General features: G+C 26.5%; 1 protein-coding gene across 2 annotated transcripts in view; it reads left to right on the top strand.

The window, feature by feature from the left end:
• The window catches only part of LOC136080604 (leucine-rich repeat serine/threonine-protein kinase 2-like), a 76160-nt gene that overhangs the window by 20630 nt on the left and 32592 nt on the right, over window positions 1–22938 (top strand). The window contains exons 5-7 of one of the 2 annotated variants that reach the window (XM_065797462.1): window positions 55–214; window positions 369–603; window positions 21731–22234. In XM_065797462.1, the coding sequence (XP_065653534.1) occupies window positions 55–214; window positions 369–603; window positions 21731–22234 (899 nt within the window). Of the gene's footprint in view, window positions 1–54; window positions 269–368; window positions 604–21730; window positions 22235–22938 lie in introns of both variants that reach the window. The other variant, XM_065797461.1, reaches the window with a different exon arrangement.

Genomic DNA, 22938 nt, shown 5'->3' with positions numbered 1-22938 from the left:
AAATTGATCATTGTTGTGTAAGTTTTTTTAAATATGGAAATTTTGCATTTTTAGGTTCAATACTAAACTTTAACGATCCGGTTTATGATATGGAAAATTTAATTTTTATTGATCCGCAATGGTTTTTTCAAATGATGGCTCGCGTGGTCACTATAAAGGAAATTAACCCTTATATTTCGAAAAAAGGCATCTTATCTAAATCCGATGCATTTAAGTATCTTTTTCCAGATCCTTGTTTTACTCAAAATTTTGTCAAAATGTTTTTTCGGTATTTAAAAATAAGTTAGTTATAATACTAATTAAATTTTTTTTATTTGTTAATATTTTTTGCATTTATTAAGGTTGTTACATTTTTTTTTTGTATTAAGGTTGCTGCAACGATTCGAGGTTTTGCTACTAATATCAGATGACGAGTATTTAGTGACATCTAAGTTACCGAGCTCTTCACCCAAAAATCTCATAGCAGATAATTTAATTTATTTTAATGATGTAAAAATTGTAACAAGAAGATATGATTTCCCGTATATTCCTATTGGATTTTGGCCAAGATTAATTGCACGTATCCTATCATTTCCTGAGCTTACTAGTAGTGTACGCCCAAAGGTGAACTTAAAAAGATTTTTTTAAATTTAGTTTTATACTTTCTAAATTGCTTCTAGATATGATCTCAGATTTTTTTATTTATCTTTTATTTAAGTTTTTTATATAGTATATCTAAAGTAAAACCAACATCTAAGTTTTCATTAATATTTTGATTTTTGTTAAAACCATCAACCATTTTGCCTTTTTTTTTATATCGCTCTTAACCTATCAGTGTTACGTCGGGATGATAATTAGAAATTACTCAAAATCAAGAAAGAGTGAGAGAAAGTGAAAAATAAGTTTGCCATAAGAGTTTTCAAAAAGTGTGTTAATGTTAGATTGTTACTTTGAGATTACCTAAGTTTAAAAATTGAAGTTGTGTCGATGGTAATGGACAACAAGTATAAATTTAATGCTACAATTGAAAATAAAACCATATAAAGAGTTAATAGAAAAAAAACAAAACTCCAGACTGTTGAAAGTAAAGTTAGCTCAGTTACTAACTAATGACTTATGCTATATAATGTACCATTCAATTCAGTTTCCAGTTCCAATTAAACTTTCTGAGAAAGAATTAACGAGTTTGTTTGAGGTTTCAGAATTAACATTGTCATAAGAAGAAAGTTTGAAGTTATTCAATCAATCATCTGGTACTAAGTTATTTCTTTTTAATTTTTAAAATATTGTTTCCAAAATAATGATCTGATGTAATCATCATCATTCTAGTTAAAACTGTAAATTAGCAAACACTTTCCAAATTTATAATTTAACATTGACTTTTTTAATATTCTTTTTTATTTATAAATTTTATTTACAACACTTCTTATTGTTGTTTTTGTTATTTATAAATAAAATTCGCTTGTTTTTTTTTTTTTTATTGTTTTTGTTAAATAGTGTAATAAAGTAGATTAAATTTTATTATTCACTTCCTCAACTGAAAAAATACTCCATGTTAAATTATGAATTTTAGAAAATTCAACATGGTCATTTTGGAGTTGAGTTTATTCCAAATTCCACATAGGCAGTATGAAACAACCGTCTATAAACATTTATATATATATATATATATATATATATATATATATATATATATATATATATATATATATATATATATATATATATAAAATATTTAAATGAAAAAAATATGACTTTTTTATGGGATTTTCATGCATTTCATGATTTGGAAGTTTCATACATTTCAGGGTTTTAAATATATGGCTGAATGATTGCCTAATGGCATGAAACTTGAAGTCCCATATAAAAATTTGTATTTTTTTCATTTAAATATTTTATATATTTTGATCTATTTTATAAATATCGATCACTCTCCGACAAATAGCTGTATTAAATCCAACAATATACAACACAACTCTCTCTCTCTATCTCTCTTATATATATGTATATATATATATATATATATATATATATATATATATATATATATATATATATATATATATATATATATATATATATATATATATATATATATATATATGTATATATATATAAATATATATATGTATATATATATAAATATATATATATATATATATATATATATATATATATATATATATATATATATATATATATATATATATATATATATATATATAAATTATGTTAGTGTATTCTACAAACAGAGTGCTCAATGTTCTTAAAGAATAGAGCAATAAATGAGTAAAAACACTTATCTAACTTTTGTTGTCATCAACATTATGTATCACATCAGTAGGTTCATCAGAAAGCTTCCTTCCTGATGAACCTACTGATGGTGAAACATAATGTTGAAGATAACAAAAGTTAGATAAGTGTTTTTACTAATTTATATATATATATATATATATTTATATATATATATATATATATATATATATATATATATATATATATATATATATATATATATATATATATATATATATATATATATATATATATGTATATATATATATATATATATATATATATATATATGTATGTGTGTATGTATGTATGTATGTATGTATGTCTGTATGTATGTATGTATGTATGTATGTATGTATGTATTTATGTATGTATGTATGTATGTATTTATGTATGTATGTATGTATGTATGTATGTATGTATGTATGTATGTATGTATGTATGTATGTATGTATGTATATATACAGGCAATTCTACAAATAATATGAATCCTTCAAAATATTAATAGTAAGATGAATCCTTCAAAAGTATCAACTTACTTCGTAAAAAAAAACAAATAAAACAAAAAGGTCCTCAAAATTTAAATTTACCAGGCTAAATTGTGTTAAATGCCTGACTAACCGACTAAATTTGTAAAAAAACCGACTATAACTTGAAAATCACCTTCTTTGGGGGAAGGGAGTGTAACACCCCCAACAACACACCCCAACAACAACCCCCCAATCCTCCATAGAAAATTGTCTCTATATATATATATATAAATGTTTATACGTATGTGTGTGAAGATAAGTTACAAGCCATAGATCTGCACGAAAATCAGATATTGTTGTTAAAGGTGTTTCAGCTATTCTCAATGAATTCAATTTATGGAAGAGTATAAAGGTGATTGTAGTAGACGCTACAAATGAAAATACTGAACAAAAGAATGGGATTGTCAGTCACTTACAAAGTTGTTTTACTGAAAAGAAACTGGAAGAACCATAATTCTTTGGTTGCTAACATCGTGTTCTTGACAAGTGTTTCGCGTTGTAATAGATGAAGAACTTGGAGGATTAGATTTATTTTGTCTATCAAAGCTTAAGATTTGTCTTTTACGCTTTAATTAAGCTGAATAATACACAATTTTTTTTAGATATATACAACAGCTTGTAGAATTCCCCTATAACATTATTAGGTTACATTATGTATTGTAATGGAAACAAGATTTATTACATTTTATGCAAAATGTCCATTATTTTTACTTAACTGAGACGTAAGATTTTACGTAATGATACGTAATGTCATAACGTATCGTTACATGCAAAATGTCCGTTATTTTTATGTAACCGAGACGTAACATAACATATTGATACGTAAAACTTTGATTTTTTTTTTGGTTTACTTTTGTTAACCTTTGTACAGCTTTAAATGACCAATAATAAAAATAATAATATAAACTTACAATGATAGAAAATATAAAAATATAAACAAGGTATCTGAAAAAAGATCGCTAAGATCTTGTTGTCAGAACCTTAATGAGACGTAACATCGTTGCCTATGTAATCTTTTAATTTTGCAACATGTATGAATTGGTATTTAATCTTAAAATGATGTTAGAGGAGTGTTTAGAAAGTTCATCACACATCCATGCGCATTTGTTTACATTTTATACACACTTTGTCTTAGTATATATAATATATATATATATATATATATATATTTATATTTTTTATAATATATATATATATATATTTATATTTTTTATAATATATATATATATATATATATATATATATATATATATATATATATATATATATATATATATATATATATATATATATTATATAAAAAATAATATATATTTTTTTGTTTGTCCTTTTATTTCTTCATAACAACTATTACAATAAAAGAAATGAAATAAAAATGCATATAAATAAAAAATTACAAATTTTGTTACATATATAATAAGAACACAGAGACTTGCAGAAGATCAGATGATCTTGTCATCAAGAACCATTTACAATTGTTACGTGTTTGAAACAATTTGTAATGTGCATAAAATAAATGAGTCAAATAAAGTTTATAAAAAAAAAGTTAGAAGTAAAAATTAAAGTTTTATATAGATACTTAAAATACAAGACTTGATAGGTATAATATGTATAAATTAAATTAAAATGATACACAAAAATAAAATTAACAAAACAAAATTTAAATATACAAGTATTTAGTCAAATAAATATTTTTTATATAAAAATTCGTAAAAACATTATAAATAAATCAAAATAATTAAATTTAAAAATATGTAAGTATGTTTTCAATAGAGAGAATTATATTTTTTAATTTCCTTTTAAATGTGAAAAAGTTCCAGTTTTGAGAAAAATCAAGGTTCTAATTTACTTTTATTGACACTACCCGCATTCGCATAGTTTATGTGGCAATAATGAATGAGTGGTATAGTTTAGTTAAAATATGTTTATTTAACATTCTTCTTGCTTTATATAATATACCTATACTTTTCAAAATTTTGCAGGTAATATTTTCGATATGTTTTTTCCATGTGAGATTTTCATCAATTGAAACCCCTAAAAAGTTTGTACATGTTGCTCTCTTAATTAGAACGCCATCAATAAAAAGAGGAAGCTCGATTGGAAGTAGACGTTTTTTAAAGTTAAAATGAAAAAGAGACCATTTTGTTTTTTCAATATTCAGAGAAAGTTTGTTTGATTTAAACCATTGTGAAACTTTCATTAGTTCATTGTCCATACAAGAAAATAGTGTCGTTATGTCGCTTATAAGATAAAAAAAAATTTGTGTCATCAGCAAATATAACTGTCATCAAATTGGATGCTTCATAGAGGTTGTTTATGTAAATGAGAAAATGAAGAGGTCCTAGTACAGATCCTTGAGGAACTCCGCAAGTTATTTCTAATAATTGAGATAGCGATGATTGGTCGAAATTAACAAATTGTTTTCCATTGTGTAAATAACTTTTTATTAGCTTAAGAAAATTTTCTCTGATTCCATAATATTATAGCTTTTTGAAAAGGATTTTATCGTCAATCATATCAAACGCTTTTGATAAGTCAACAAAAATGCCTAAATTAAATTCGGACTTTTCAAATGAATCTGTAATATATTGAGTTATTTTTAGTATAGTGTGCTCAATAGAGTCATTTTTCTTAAACCCCTATTAATTTTTATATATTATTTTAGACAGATGTTGGAAAATTTTGTTATAAAGAATTCTCTCTAAAATTTGAGAAAAAATAGAGAGAACAGAGATAAAAGGGTAATTACTGACTTTTGCTATTTTCAACTGATCAGGAAATATTCCTTGATCAATTGAACATTTAAATACTTTATATGGAACATTTTTTATGGTTTCATATGAATTAATAACCGCTTTTCCGTTAATATTATCATGACCTATTGCCTTATGTGACTTAAGCATTTTAAATGCTTTATCAAACTCATCAAAAGATAATTCAAAAGAATCTAGACAAAACACTAAAGGAAAATTAAAGTTATTAATTTTTTTTGTTTCGGTTAAAATATTTTTAGCTAAATATTTTCCAACTGATATAAAAAATGTGTTCGTTTTACCAGCTATCACTCTAGAATCATAAAAAATTTCATCTTTTCATTTCATATTGATATGCTACTATAATTATAATGGCGTTATCAAAGATGATCAAGATTTAAATTTTAACTATGATAGATATGATGCCTTAAATTGTGTGAAGAAGATGTCGTAAGATTTTATTTTTGATTTTTTCAATTTTTCTTTTAATTTTCTTTCTTTCTAAATTTTGAAACTTTCTTTTCTTTCTGCTTTTAAATTTTAATAATTCTTTGATTCTTTGACGTTCTATTATTAAAAATGTTTTTTCTATTTTTAAATCAACGCGTAAGCTGTGGTATCCATATTGTTGTAGAACGCGCCTTTGAGTGAACTGTTATGGTCCGGTGTGTCCATGTCTTCGTTATAAGTCAGTTAAATCGAAAACTCGTGCTTTAAGGTTAAGTTTTATGTGTTTATGTTTTTTATGTCAGGTTGTAAAATTATTATATATATGTTTAAGGTACACGAGTTTTTAAATTAGGAAAGCTAATCCTCTCTGTCATGGCTATTAATATTTTAACATGCAACATTAAGTGTCTAAACGACTAAGACAAACATGACAATTTTTTGGTTTTCTTATTAATCCTCTTTTGATCATATCCTCCTTCAGGAAACAAATTCCGGACTTTCCACTGTTAAACAATGGAGCGACGAATAGACTGGCGATTCTATTTAAAACTCCAGTCCAAGTCATAACTGTTGTGGAGTGGTGGTTCTCTCTAAATCCAACATTTCTTTAAACAAACTAAAAAGGGACAACAATGGTAGAATATTAAATTCATGGTAAAAATGAGATGAATTGAGACTTCTTGCAGGACACAAAACTACCTGTTATGTTGGCCAGAGATTTTACCATGGTCGAAAGCCTGCCTATTGACACAGAAAGCACAAACAATGCATCTCATATTTTTGCACAACCAAAAATATCACACCTACAGCATTGATGAACTTGGGGTTTTCCAAGGTAAGTATAACCTAGTAGATGTTTTTCGTTTTAAATTTCCAAACAAAAGAGAATTCACATGGCGAAATCAGGAGGTAAAATGTAGATTCGATAGAATCTCCTGCCCTGATAAAATAGTCATAAAAGCAACATACACCAATATTCTCACCAACCCCTTTTCTGACCACGAGTTCCTAACAACAACCTTCAATTTTAGTAAAACTAGGAGAGGACCAGGATACTGGAAATTAAACTATTTCTTTTGGAAATAGAAGTACATAGGCTAAAAATTAAACTCTTTTTTCAAGATTGGCAAATGAAAAAACAATCCTACAAGTCAATTCTAAAATGGTGGGACGACTGCAAACTTTTTGTTAGGGTTGAATTACAACATATATCGATACAGGAAAGTGCAAAAAACAAAAAACACATCAAAAGGTTTGAAAACAAATCCAACGGGAGCAACAAAATGCTAACCTGAATTTAGATAGCATCAAAGAAAAAAGCAATTCTCTTTTCTTGCTCCAGTTTCTAGGAGCATTTATTTGCACAAACCAAAAACTAATCGAAGAAGGAGAAAAACCTTTAAAATTTATTTAGAATTTGGAAAAAACTCAACAGCGGAACAAGTCAGTTACCGAAACTCACAAGAATGACAGCACATTGATGAGTGAACCTGGTGAAATACTCAACTCCCTGGTTTCATATTATAAAAACATTTACACCAAAACTAATTTATGCAAAGACAGCCAAAACTATATCTTGTCACATATCATTAGATGTTTAAGTGATGATGAAAACCAAATTTTAAAACCTGCCTAACCGGCGCGGAACTAAAAGAAGCCCTTTTTAAATTTGAAAACGGAAAATCTCTGGGCTATGAAAGACTTCCAGCTGAATTTTACAAATTTTTTTGTAAAATTCAGAAAAAGATTTTGAAGAACTTGCTTTTGAAATACTTTTTGTAGCAAAACAAACCAGCCACTCTATGAAAAAATCAGTAATTTCAAAACAAGGAGACCTTACTGAATGCAAATCTGGAGGCCCATATTCTTAATCGGTGCTGATCGCAAAAAAATTACAAAAGCGCTGGGCCAAAAACTTGCAAAAGTAATGGGGAAAATTATAGAACCAAATCAAACTTGCGGAATCTTATAGATTACACAGAATTTAAAAATCTTTCTAGTTTCATTTTATCTATAGACCAAGAAAAGGCGTTTGACAAAGTTGATCGTGTGTTTCTACTTCCAAAAATTCAATCTAGGAGAAAATTTTGTAGCTTTTGTTAACACTCTATATTTAGAAGTTTCGGCATCTGTTCTGAATTGCGGTTTTTTGTCTGTTCTCTTTCCTTAAAAAAAAGGAGTCAGACAAAGCAACCCTCTCTCTCTTCTGCTATACATTGTTGCCAAAGCTCTAGCTTTGGTGGTCAGAGCGAATAGCAGAATAGAGGGTTTCCCACTACGAGGAACACCGAAACCAAGAGTCTCGCTTTTAGGGGTTTTGATCCTAAAATGTACCCAGAATTGGACAACATAGAGTGGAACAATAACACTGTTTTTAAATTATTGCATGTTACTTTTTACACCTGACTGAGTAATACCAATTTCAACTGGCTAGTAACTCTTAACAAAGTAGAGAAAAAACTCAAGTTTCTGGGACTACGTACTTTGACACTTAGGGGAAAGACTATGTTGATAAATACTTTAGCAATGTCAAAAGTGTGGTTTCTGGCAAACGTGTCACCCATTTCTGATTGGGTAATAGAATGTTTGTGTTTTTTTTTTGTGGACCCAAATTTGGAAGAAAAACTTCACCTCCAACGCATACGGACCGACACAAAATATCCTCTATTGATTTTTACACAACAGTCTATCTTCTGTGGCATTGCTAGCCAAAAGCACAAGGCAACAGATTGTTACAGGGTTATTCACTTTTATATGCGCATCTTTTTATTTTTGTATGCGTGTTTGTTCATTCTTATATGAACGTTTATTCATTCTTATACGCGCAGCTATTCATTCTTATATGCGCATTTATTCATTCTTATATGCGTGTTTATTCACTCATATGCGTGTTTATTCATTTTTACATGCACGTTTATAGGCTAGTCAACCACCCATAAAATCTCTAATATAGTTTTATATAAACTATTATTTGAGTTTTTATGTTTTTAAATAATATATAATAATTTTATATAATATATAATAATTTATATAACTTTTATATAAGTTTTTATGTTTTTAAATAGATTTATTTAAAATATAAATTAGGTTGTTGGCACTGCTGTTTATTTAAAAATAAATTGTGCTGGATTTATGTAACTACACATATGGTTGTAAAAAAAAATTTAGTTAAACTCTGTAGTACCCATATTATTTTTAAGTTTCCTGATTACCCCATCCGCATTTCGAGGCCTTTCTCCGTGTTTGTAAGTATGCTTTAAAGAAGAAGAAAATTTTTTTTTATTGGATTAAGCAGTGGGGTGTTACTGCCTAAGCAAACACGTGTTTCATTACTACAATGAAAGTACAAAATGAATGCAGATTCATCTTGTACTTTCATTGTTGTAATGAAAGTACAAAATGTATCTGCATTCCAGTCTCCAGTTTTTATTTCATAAGGCAGCACTCCCATTGTTGAAACAGCACAAATCAAACTAACACTCTTGTCACAATCATAAACTGACCTTATTCTAATCAATCATCAATACAAACTAGCAAGTTGAGATAACATTTGTAATTATTAATATTGTTCGTAATACATTTGTAATTATTAATATTGCAATTATTAATTATTGTATTTGTGATTTGTAAATATTAATATCGTTTGTAGAACTTCAAAATAAAAAATGGTAACAATACGATGCAGCGACCACGTTTTTTGTTCTAATTTTCTTATGAAACAATTTATCGCAAGCAAATACGATTAGTATTTTATTGTTTGAAGAACATAGCCTAACACAAAATTAAAAATCAAAGATTTCAATTTTTCTATTACTATATAATGATATATAGTCTATTGTACAATAATATAAATTTTTTAAAATTATGTATAATTTTTTTTCTAAAATAAATATTGAAAATCTTCAAAAATTAGAAATTCTTTTTAAAAATAGTTTATGCTTCTGTTTACTTCGGTGTTTAACATTTTCGCATAAACTCACAACAGCAAAAATGCCGCTCTAAAAATGGTGCCGTTATTGACATAATTTAAACATAAAAGTTTTTATAACGTAGTTTCATTTAGCATTTACTTAATTGAAAGTATTTCATATTTTTTCCAAAAATGCTATTTTTATTGGTTTTTTTATTTCAAAAATAAAACAAAATTAAAATAATGAAAATAAAAAGATTTAAAGCTATGGAATCTTTATAATTTATTTTAAACTTACCTATAATTAATAGTAATAAAAATGTGTCGTAAATAAGTAAATTGTTGAGGCGTAATATGAAATTGTATTTGAAAATATTTGTGGTATTCCCACACCTCAATTAAAATAAATCCGTTAAATAATATGATTTTACGCTATTTTTAAAAGGTTTTATTTATGTATTTATATAGTTCATAATTTAAAGTTTGCATAAAACATACCTTCTTTAAATGTACTTTTTGTACAGCCATCATCCTCTTTTCAATGTCTGAGGACAGGATATTACGGAGTGATTTGTTTATTTACATACAATAATATAAACTGTACAAAAATTTAAAACATGAGTTCGATACTTATTTATATATAACTTAATTTAAAATTTAACACCAAAACATTTTTCTTAAATGAATTAAAACGCAATACAATTACTATATAGTAATTGTATTGCGTATTAATTCATTTATAAAAATATTTTGGGGTTAAATTTTAAATTAACTTAATTTAAGTCCAACAACAATAATATGGGTCTGCGGACTTTTTAAAATTTATTTTGTCAACATTGCGATCGTTAAAAACCGTTTATGGGTTCATCATTTTTCATTTATGTTTATGGGTTATATTATCGTTAATGGGTTCATCATTTATAAAAAAATATCATAATATGTCTTAAAATATCTACTTTGTTTTCAGACCAATATTATTATTATGCAAAATACTAATATAATTGCGCTCAAAGTTGAAGACTTAAAATCTAGGGATTAATAAAATTTAATTTGTGCAAACATAAATATTGTAAATGATTTTGGAATTTCTTTAAAATGTAGAAAAAATAAAAATTTGCCAAAAGGCCCATATTTAGATAAAAAAGGGAAAGAGCCCATGCAGGAATCTTGCATAACCTCCGGGGCCACCACGACTCTGACATATGTGCTGTTAGTGTGCAAATTAAATCCAGTTTCATCCAAATAAATGTTTTTCATTTGAAATTCCGTTAACTTTACTTGGAAATGCGTAGCATGCATCAATAACTGGTGTTGAGGTTTGTTCTTCTGGCACATGCACAACACACTTTCTTGATAAATCAAGAAAGTGTGTTGTGCATGTGCCAGAATTGATTAGATTGAAATAGTAAGCTGAAACATATTGAAGCCTGCTGCAAAAAGTTTTTCTTTTATTGCTTCTTGCGTACAAAGATTGTTTTCTTGTACACATAATTCAATAATATTTTTTATTTGAATATTTTTAGGTCTTTTACCTTATTTTTTTATCAGAAAACAACTTGAATGCAGTCATGTCGTTGAATCAAAGATCTATTACTAAATTAAATAAACTATCATCAAATGAAAAAAGTTTTGTCTTAAGTATTTTTAACCTCGTTTACCAGGAAACAAGAAAAATTTGTTTTGAAAAAACTGTAATTGTGGCAAGAATGTTAGCTTGATTTGTGCTGTTTCAACAATAGGAGTTTTGTCTTATGATATAAAAACTGGAATGCAGATTCATTTTGTACTTGAATTACTACACGGTTGGCACCAGCGATTAGGAATGTAGATGTGGTTGAAGAAGTGTTGGTGTTTGTTATGGACAACTGTAAATTCTATTGGAGTCTTTCTGTTAGACAAACACTAGACTCTCATGGCATAGCTATTAAGTATCTGCCAGCATACACCCCACAGTTTAATCCAATAAAAGAATTTTTTCTTCTTCTTTAAAGCATACTTACAAACAGGGAGAAAGGCCTCGAAATACAGATGGGGTAATCAGGAAACTTAAAAATAATATAGGTACTACAGAGTTTAACTTAATTCTATTTTACAACAATATGCGTAGTTACATAAATCCAGCGCTATTTTTTTTTTAAATAAATAGCAGTGCCAACAACCTAATTTATATTTTAAATAAATCTATATAAAAACATAAAAGCTAATACAAAAGTTATATAAATTATTATATATTATACAAAATTATAATATATTATTTAAAAACATAAAAGCTTATATAAAAGTTTATATAAAATTATATTAGAAATTTTATGGGGGGTTGACTTGCCTATAAACACGCATATAAGAATGAATAAACATGCATATAAGAATGAATAAATGTGCATATAAGAATGAATAAATGTGCATATAAGAATGAATAAATGCACATATAAGAATGAATAAATGCACATATAAGAATGAATAAATGCACATATAAGAATGAATAAACATGCATATAAAAACAAATAGACACGCATATAAAGATGAATAACCCTGTAAAAGCAACAAATGCAAAACTTGGGGTAAAATCGAGGATATGATGATATGAATGATATAAATATTTTCGAGAAATCGAAAACATTTATATCATTGCCAACTGTCCTCCTTCTGTTGAAATATGGGAGTATTTTAAACATGTATATAACTCCTTGACATCCAAAAACAATTTTTCTCCGATAAATTCAATTTTCTTGATTGAAACAGCTAACTTATCGGAGAAAAACCCTACTTCACAGCTGCTGTTGACACTCACTCAAAGCATCATGAGTGCAATATGGAACAGTAGATGCCAATACATGTTTAGTAACATAAAAATTGACCTAATGGCAGTGATCAGGGTAATAATCTGAAACATCAGAAATATTATTACATTAAAATATAATTTTCTTGTCCGTATAAACACTGTGGACATAATCTGTCAACTTTTTTGGATTAATAATGTATTTTGGCAAGTAGAGAATGGGAAATTAAAACTAAACACATGAGCTAAGTTATTACACTGGCTCTTAAATCAGAACTGCATGTTTAGTAAAGACATCCTTTTCTCTGCAAAGCGTTTTTTGCAACAAAATTATTGTTATTTATGATTAGACAACTACCTCTAGCCATTATTTTATGATAAATAATTTCAACATATAAGTGTTATATGTAGTGATTGTAAAGTGGTGTTTATGTAATTGTCCTGTAATTTTTTTAATTTATTTTTGATAATAAAATCCTTCTTTAGAAAATACTCTTAACTAATTTTGAACATTACCTTTAAATATATTACATTTTTAAACCTTACCTAATTCTCGACATTTTTTTTCGCACATTGTGTTCAACAATAAAAATATAAAAAAATATAAAACCAAAAAAGACAAAAAAATGTAAAACTAAAAAACACAAAAAAAAAATATATAAAATCAAAAATTAAAAAAAAAAAAAAAATTATATATAAAAAAAAACAAAAAAAAAACTAATAATGTATATACATATTTATATATATATATATATATATATATATATATATATATATATATATATATATATATATATATATATATATATATATATATACATACATATATATATATATATATATATATATGTATATATATATATATATATATGTATATATATGTATATGTATATATACATATATATATATATATATATATATTTATATATATATATGTATGTATGTAAATATGTACATTTCTAAAGAAACCTGTCTAGCTGTTTCCTTAGTATCTTTACAAGTCATTTGATATTTTGATAGTGACCCAGTTTTTTCTCTTTCAGCCTTTAACCAAATAAGTTCACTTTTTGGAATCTTTTTTTCCCTCGGACAAATACACTGAATATGTGCAAAATCTAGACAACTATTTAATTTTGAGCACTTATCATTACATAAAGTGATTTCACATTTACAAAATGTTATGTCAAGCAATTGATCTGATTTGATTTCCCAGGTAGAAACAATTTTTTGGGCTGCTTTTCTTCTAGAAATATGACTAAACTTATTCCAGGCTAATTCTATATTTTGTACCAAAGATATCTTGTTCATTACCACAGGAAACTTTAAAAGAGCATTTGATCTTGTCCATTGTTGAAGAACCAAGTCTGCTAATTGTACACTAAGTTCTCTTACAGACATAAGCCTTGTTAAAAATAAAACAAAGTGAATACAAGTAAATACCAAAAATATTTTTGCAATCTTTAAATTTAACTTTTCATTACATACTAGTCAATATCTTTTTCAATGAGCAAACTTTCTTGTATTACCTTTTCTCAGGATATCTTTAATAGTAATTAGTCCTAATAAGCTGCGGATGGTCTGAAAGAAAATTGTCTGAAACCTAATAAGACGGTCCTGCTATTCTAGAAGGAGCAAGCAAAAATTTTAAAACTTTCTTTTGACAATTAAAAGTTTTTTTTGCTACATTTATTTTTTTACTATAAATATATGCTTCTCGAAATACATAATAAGGTTATTATGTATTTCGAGAAAAACACAATAAAAAAAAAATATATATATATATATATAAGGAGAAACTTTTTGTAAAACGTTTTTTGAAATGAATGATTTTTATAAACTATTTATTATTTTGTAAAAAAGTCAAAATTGATTTTTTATACCTTAAGGCGTTATTAAAAATGTCTGCAGTATGAATGGTACAACAAATATGTTAAAATGAGATATTTTGACGCAAAATTTAAAAGCTCTAAATAAAAGCCACAAACCCAAAAATCTACAAGTGCAGTTTAGTGCAATTACTTTGAGTTTTTTTGGTTTTTAATTTTAATATAAAATAATTTTTTATATTATACTATATATATATATATATATATATATATATATATATATATATATATATATATATATATATATATATATATATATATATATATATATATATATATATATATATATATATATATATATATGGCATATAAAGGCATATAATATATATATATATATATATATATATATATATATATGAATATATATACTTAAACAACTTTAAAATGTATTCTACAAAATAGAGTGCTAAATGTTCTTAAAAGAACAGAGCAATTATAAATTTATATAAATATGTATATATATATATATATATATATATATATATATATATATATATATATATATATATATATATATATATATATATATATATATATATATATATATATATATATATATATATATATACATACATATATATATATATATATATATATATATATATATATATATATATATATATATATATATATATATATATATATATGTATATTAAAATCAGAGAGTTCTCTGTTGTTTCATTTAAATAAGTGTTTCAGTACTTTTATAATATAATATATATTAAAACATTTGCTTATTCTTATAATGCCATTCCAAATTCATTTTCATCATCTTGATTGTTATTTCAACATTTTTACCATCATCATTATCACATTTGTGTCTATTGTTCAGTTCTTCTTTTACAACTGGCTGATTGCTAGCTGTTTCTAATGGTTCTTTAAATGATACTTCTTTACACTTTTTAGACCATCTTGATAACAAAGATTTAATCTGTTGCAAAGCAGATTTGACGAAGGGTCAAGAAGTGGCAAAGTAATTTTGCAACCCATTCTGGACTCATTTTCTTGCCTGTTTGTGAACCTACCATGAAGTATTTATATTGAAAGAAACTTTGAGCATAAGAAAATCTAAAAGTACTTTTTATACATAGAGCTCACCCAACCTCTTGAAGCAAAGACATGATAGGAAATTGTTCACATTCAGTTTTAAGAGTCATATCAGATATAGTGTGTCTCTCGATGTTGGGAAATGCACTTGTGGAGTTGATTTCATTTTTGATATAAACGGTTTTTTAACATTATTCACTGTCGGTGTTATCTGCAAAGAGTGGTGAACACCATCTAGCATGTGCATGTCAAACTCGATCCTGCTATTAAATGATGCACTATAACCACTCTCTTGATAGAAAATTAGATTGCATAGTTGTTAGTCTTGTCTTGCTTTTGGCTTTTATAGATTTTTTAAAATTTATCAGAAGATTATCTGTTAGACTATATGGAAGAATGATTTGATAATTAGATTTAATTGTAATGCCATTTAGTTGATCGACACCTTTCCCGCTATCGAAATATTTCCACTATTTCATATTTTTTCCAAAATACTTTATTGAATGATACAAGCTGGCATTTTAATAGCATCACCTAATAGTGATGCTTTATCACCATTAATTTATAAAAGTAAGAGTTTTGCGTTATTCTAACCATTTTCATTGTGTAATGCTGTATATACGTCTTCTGTTGTATTGAAGTTGTTTTTAGCATATATATATATATATATATATATATATATATATATATATATATATATATATATATATATATATATATATATATATATATATATATATATATATATATATATATATATATATATATATATATATATTACAAGAATCTAAAGTTAAAGACTTTGTACTTTGGTATTCGAATGATCTTAGTGAAGACGAGTTTATTGATGAGTTCCGCTACTTTTCATCTGTTCGACGTTATCTACTGACAAATGATTAACCCTTAGGTCTTCTGAATTGCATTTATGCAAAGGAATTTGCAGGAAATTTTCCACAGATATGCATTGTCTTCATATCTTGCTTACTCTTCCAGTATCTGTGGTTGAAGGCGAGAGATTTTTTAGCAAGGTTGATCTTGTCAAGAACTCTCTAAGAGCTACCATGGGTCAGGATTATCTTACTTCCAACTTTGCTACTAAAAAAGCTTGTAAAGTCTTGGTACAACGTCAAAAAAACTTGATATCAAATCCAGAAATGTTTTTTTCTTTGTTGTGTATAATTGTTTGATTCATAAACTGTCTTAAATACAGAATTTTTTAAATATTTTCTGAATACTAGAAATAATAGCTTTATTTTCTTATTGTACCGGGCTTAATTACAAACATTAAGATAGCATCACACTAGATTCATTACTTAAGTTTACAACACTTTCATGAACAACGATCTCTTCTGGTATTTAGTCCTTAATAAAAAGAGTCAAATTTTTTATTTTGTTCTGGTAGGTTAGGAATGCATTTGTTTTAGTTTTGAACTTTGTTTCAATGGGAATGACCCATAACAGTGCTAAAGGAAGATTTATTTTGTTCAGGGTAATTATTGGTGTTAGTTTGTTATGGAAACTGATCGTGTAGTTTGTGCTTTTTCTTGTTTTAATTGATCATGATTAGGATGCCCATTCATTTTATACACTTTCCATCGGATACCATTTGTGAACCTGTGATGTAAAAAATGTTTTAGCTTTATTTAAACTTCTCATAGAAATAGAAATAGAAACATTTATTCATCATTTACAAACATTTTACAACGTTCTTATTTTACAATTTTCATCAATAAAATTTAAATAAAAATTAATAACGACAGAAGCAAGTAGAAGACAGAAGTCTTGTCATCAAGCCCCTATAGTATTTGTAAAGTATTTTTTACAAGTTTCTCTTTATAAAATTTACAAATACCCATTATATAGAACAAGTTAATACATAATTACAACAAGAATGTGATAAACACAAAAAATTAAATAAATAGATACAATAAAGAAATATTACAAGATTTTTTTATTTTTTATTAAAAAATACAAAAATATGCCTGTGCCTGTTAATTCAAGTAAAAACTGTATACTATATTTTTAAAACAATTTATTGAAGTTATACTTTTCATATTTTCATTACGAACTATGTTCCACAGACGAGGTCCTCTATATGAAATTGAGTAATCAAATGTTTTAAGAGTTGACTTAGGTAAATTAAAATTATGGATTGAGCACCTCGTTAAGTATCTAATTTTTAGAAATTAAATACTTAACAAATAATTTTTAGAATTGGTTATTAAAGGATTTTGGAATCATGTCATTTTGATATTTAAACATGAATAATAAGTTTTGGAACATGTTTAACTCAAAGACATTAAGAGCTTTAATTTCCCAGAGTAATAACATGGAGTGGGTGTATTTATGCACATTACATATAATTCAATGCTGAAGGGTACATACTTGCCCAAGCAATATTACAATAGCTTATGTAGCTATAAATAAAAGAGTAATATAAATCTATTAAATTTTTACTTAGTAGGTGTTTTTTTTTGTTTTGACACATCTCTATCCAACTGCTCAATGGTAAATAATCCATCAATTACATCCTGGTACCGCATATATGGATTGCAACCACATTGATTCAAAGTGCATTCTTTATGATCCATTATATAAGTTCTAAAATTGAAAATAATTAAAACAATCGTAGATGAAATATCCAAGTTAATTCTAAATTCTATTTTACCAATGATCATACAAAAAAGAAAGTGCTGCAGCAGATAAAGTTAACTTATTCGGGATATGTTTATTTTCTTTGTTATTCTTCAAGCTAATTCATTGTGTTTTGATGAACGTTGATGAGTTTTGATGAGTTTTCCATACAATTTCTCTCTACTCAACGCAGGGCCATAGTAATGTAATTAAAGATTCATTTTTCAATTAATATTCTCAATTACAATAGACCAAGGAAGTGAATTGTTTTTTCAAGCCTATCAAAATTAATCAACTTGGATATCATCAATTTTTGTCAAAGCATTTATTAAGTAAGTTTGGGGTTCAATCTATATGATAATTTATATGATAAATTTGGGGTTCAATCTATATAATACTGAGAGTGTTAAAATAGGGGTAATTAATTTTTGAAACAATTTCTTCAACAGCGTATAGTATAAATCATTGTTGTTTCATAACTATTATATTATTATTTCTATTTAGTAATTATAGTTATATTAATTATATTTTCATCGATGATTATCAGCTATATCATTAACTCATAAAGCTGAAGATGTATACATAATCGACTAAACTTTATAAATTCCAATTTATGTTCAATGCGCATTTAATTGTTTTTGGCTAAAAAAGATTTTCTAGATTTTGTTGCGTCACAAAACTGAATACCTCCCCTTCCCCGTGTAACAAATTATCACCAAGTTGCTAACACATTTCCCCTCCCTATCGTGTGACGTAATTTTTGGACGACCCTTTAACTTATTCAACATGTATACTTTTAAAACTAGAAAAAAGTTTTTTTGCAAATAAATTAGCCGAATCCCATGGAAAATTAGTAAGATCTAATGATACTAATCAATATTTTCCAAAAGCCTCTGGAGCGTAGCTTCAAAGATGAAGTGATTTTGTAATCTAAGAATAACAAGGTTTATCATTAGATAGTATTTTTTTGCATCAATTTTGAATAACAACAATAATAAGATATCATATAATATTGGTTGCTCTGCAATATGTTTTTTCAATTTTATTAAGATTCTCATTTTAGATTGGGTAATGACTGACCGGAGTTTATATTTGACAGGAGCGGGACCAGGATAGGGTTTGATAAAATATAGCCAGGGCCGGGTTTATGACTGGGGCTGCATAGACATTTATACATTTTAAAGTATATTTTTTCTATTCAAAGTTCATGTTATATTTTGTATATGTATGCATATATAAACATCATTATGATCAACACAATCATCATAATCATCATTATCATCATCATCATCATCATCATGATAATAATGATGATTATCACCATCATTATCATCATCATCATCAACAGCATAAAAGAGGAAGGCTGAAGCCTGATGATCATGATCATGATGATTATGATCATGATGATCTTGATCATGATCATCATCATCATTGTCATCATCATCATCATCAGGCTTTTAAGCCTTCCTTTTTATGCTGTTTCTCTAATATAAACAATCTAAAGCTTTTTTTTTTCTTAACTAACGGTCATTCATACAATATGTAAGGCACTTTCTTCAAGTTTTCTTATTTCTACTACTACCATTTTCTACTGAAGCTGCTACCTCTCTACATGCTGATACCTAAATTACTTTAATCTTTTCTAACAAACGTTGTTCAAAACATTTTTTTCAAATCTGTCTAAGATTTTGCCTCCTTTTCTTGATCTTGCTAGAGTCACTACAAAAAATTTTTTTGATCATCTTCTCTTTCGGCAAACACGGCACCATATAAATACTTAAGTTTATTTAACAATGAAAGGATATTGTATGCCAGCATCTAAATAAATAGCAAGCATATATGTTTATATCCGTAATATGTATGCATAAAGAGCATCTGTGTAAGAGGAAGCTTTTTTTCCTTCTGTAATAAAAGTTTGCAAACTTTAATTATTTTCCTAAATTTTAAGTCAAGCCTCATTCTAATCCACATTTTTCACCATCTTGAGCAGTTGCTTTATTAAACAATCTTTTTTTTCTTTTTTTTTTTACAAGAACAGCTCTCTTAAGAACAAATGTCCTTTTATTATTGCTAAAAGCCAATTTAAAAAAGTCCTGTCTGATGTTAAGCTCTGTTATTCTCATATTACTAAATCTTGTATCTTGTCTCAGATTCTAGGTTCTAGAGACTTCAACATTGTAAGTAACTAAAGTAAGTCTAATCTCTAATTCATGGGTTTGATCCTTTTACTTCTTCCCAGAATAAAACTATAATAAAGAGTTCTTTGCAAAAAGTTATAATTTGACTCTTGAATATAATGCCCATACTCTTCCTGACAGTCAAACAGATTAACCAATTGTTAAACATCCAAATCGTTCTGGTTTTCAATGCTAAAGTTAATTCTCAATTAAAGACTTCTATGGTTTGTGCTCAAGAATAGATTTCCATCATGTTCTTAAAAAAATATTCTTGGCATGGTAAAAAAGTTAATCCAGTTTTTTCCTTGCACATCAAAAAAACCTTATAACTCTTACCCATCTTCATGTTTTCCTTTTTTATACAACTTACAACTTTTTATATCTTCTGTTTCGTAGTATTTTATGTTTCCTAGTATTTTAACTTATTCACTATTTTAAAGTTACTCATAACTTTATAGTGGTTGCTTGCAATCTTGTTGGAAATAAATTAGAGTTTAAGAATATATAAATGTATGCCAGTATTTAATAAATAGTAAATGTAAGCATAAGATTATTACATATCAAGTATTATAAATTTTTTTTCTAGCTCTGGCTATCAACCCCTGGTAAATCTTATAATTTTGCTGGGGCTGGGGCCCCGGTCTCTTACTAAATTTGGGACCATCAAGACCACTATTAAGTAGTCTCCTCATCTGTAGTGGCCTTCTCGGCCTTGAGGAGGTATATAACAAAAAAAAAAAAAAAATCAAAAAATTCTTTGCTCGTAAGATAAATTGCCTGATAAAAAAACTGAAAAAAAGATTACAATCGGAAACTGCAACTACACAACAAGAAGAAACCATTAAAAGGATAAAAGGTTGATTTGAAATATGGAAAAATGTTTCTATATTTGTTAGAATCTATGAAGTGACATAAGATATACAGGAGAATGACAAAAGACATATTTTTCAGTGAAGAGACATCTACAGAGCATTAAAAAAATTTGTATAAAAAATATAGAAAAAAATATAAATGTTAGTGGTAAGAAGTAAATCTAACGAAGAAGAATCTGATGAAAAAGAAGAGTTAGGTGAAAGATACAAAAACATTGTTTTATTTTTCTGTATTTCTTGTTTTACTAAAATGCAGTACAGTCAGGATTTAGAGGGCTGCTAATACAGATGTTTTTTTTTTTTTTAAATAAAGATTTTTTATTAATTTAATATTGTTAATAGGTAATGATCACAATTTTTTATTTTTTCACTTTACTCAACAATTTTTGATTAATCTGAAATTTTAAAAATCATTTAGAACTTGAGCTTTAAGACGGATTATTGGCAAAATGGTGTTTACCTTGAATACTCAGATGCATTTTGCCTGGTTTCAGGTGATGACAAAAATTTAAACATCTTGGATGTTAAAAGCCAAAGGTCTTTAGCAGGTTATCAACTTTTTGTAGGTGTAATTGATCTCATTGATGGCTTAGTTGATGAATGGTATTCGGATATCTTTCAGGAAAAAATTGTAAAACAACTTGTGCCTTGCCATTATTGCAAAATTAATGATAAACGATTTACTTTTGATTTGAATGTTTGCATAGCCTCCTCATACACATCTGATAAAATTCAATGCTCTGAATGTAATCAATTTTCTGATATTGGCTTTATTGCACCAGATGCTGTATTAGCTGATTTGGGTGATCTTGTTATTTCAGATTGGGACAATAAATTTTTGGATAAAAAATATAAACTAGGAACTGGTGCTTTTGCATCGGTATATAAAGTGAATATCAATGGAGCTTATTTTGCTGCAAAGGTATATTTTAATTTTTTTTAGTTATATTCTTATAATTTAATTTTAAAATAACTGTAAAAGTTATAAATATATGTTATAAGGCTGAGTGAATAAAAAAAAAAGGAACAGCTATTACTCAGCGTTTTTGGAGTAGTTGTTCAGTTTTATGTAAATAAAAATTCGAGCAAAATTGCTTAAATTTTTATTCGCATCAAGTTAAGCAATTTACTTCAAAAATGCTGAGTAATTGCTCTGCTTTTCGTGAATAAAAATTTGATCAAATTTGCTTAGTTTTTATTAATGTAAAGCTGACCAATTACTGAGAAAAAGCAATTACTTTTTTTTATTCGCTCGACCTATAGTTAAATTGTGGAAAACCAAGGATGTAGTTAAAATAGTTTTAAATATTTTTTCATTTGTTGCTTTGCAAAAGTTGTTTTGCAAAAGTTTTTCTTTTGCAAAACAGTTAAATAAACTGTTGGCAAGAAAACCAAAAATGAAAAATAACTCAAAACACTGCTAAAATTTGATTTAGTGAAAAAAATTTTTTCCCTTGATTGCGTTTGCTTCATTTGTTAAACTTACTTACCTCTTGTTCAATAATTAAAAAAGTAAACTTTATTCCTGAAAGTTTACCAAATTAAAACCACTTTTCTACTGTATGCACACTTAAAAAAAATGTTTAGTAGAGACTAAAAATAAAGTTTAACAAAGATATATTAAAG

Source organism: Hydra vulgaris, chromosome 05 (genome assembly GCF_038396675.1).
Source record: "Hydra vulgaris chromosome 05, alternate assembly HydraT2T_AEP".
Classification (NCBI taxonomy): Eukaryota; Metazoa; Cnidaria; class Hydrozoa; order Anthoathecata; family Hydridae; genus Hydra; species Hydra vulgaris.
Note: the sequence above shows the minus strand (reverse complement) of the source record. Positions and strands in the feature narration are given on the sequence as shown.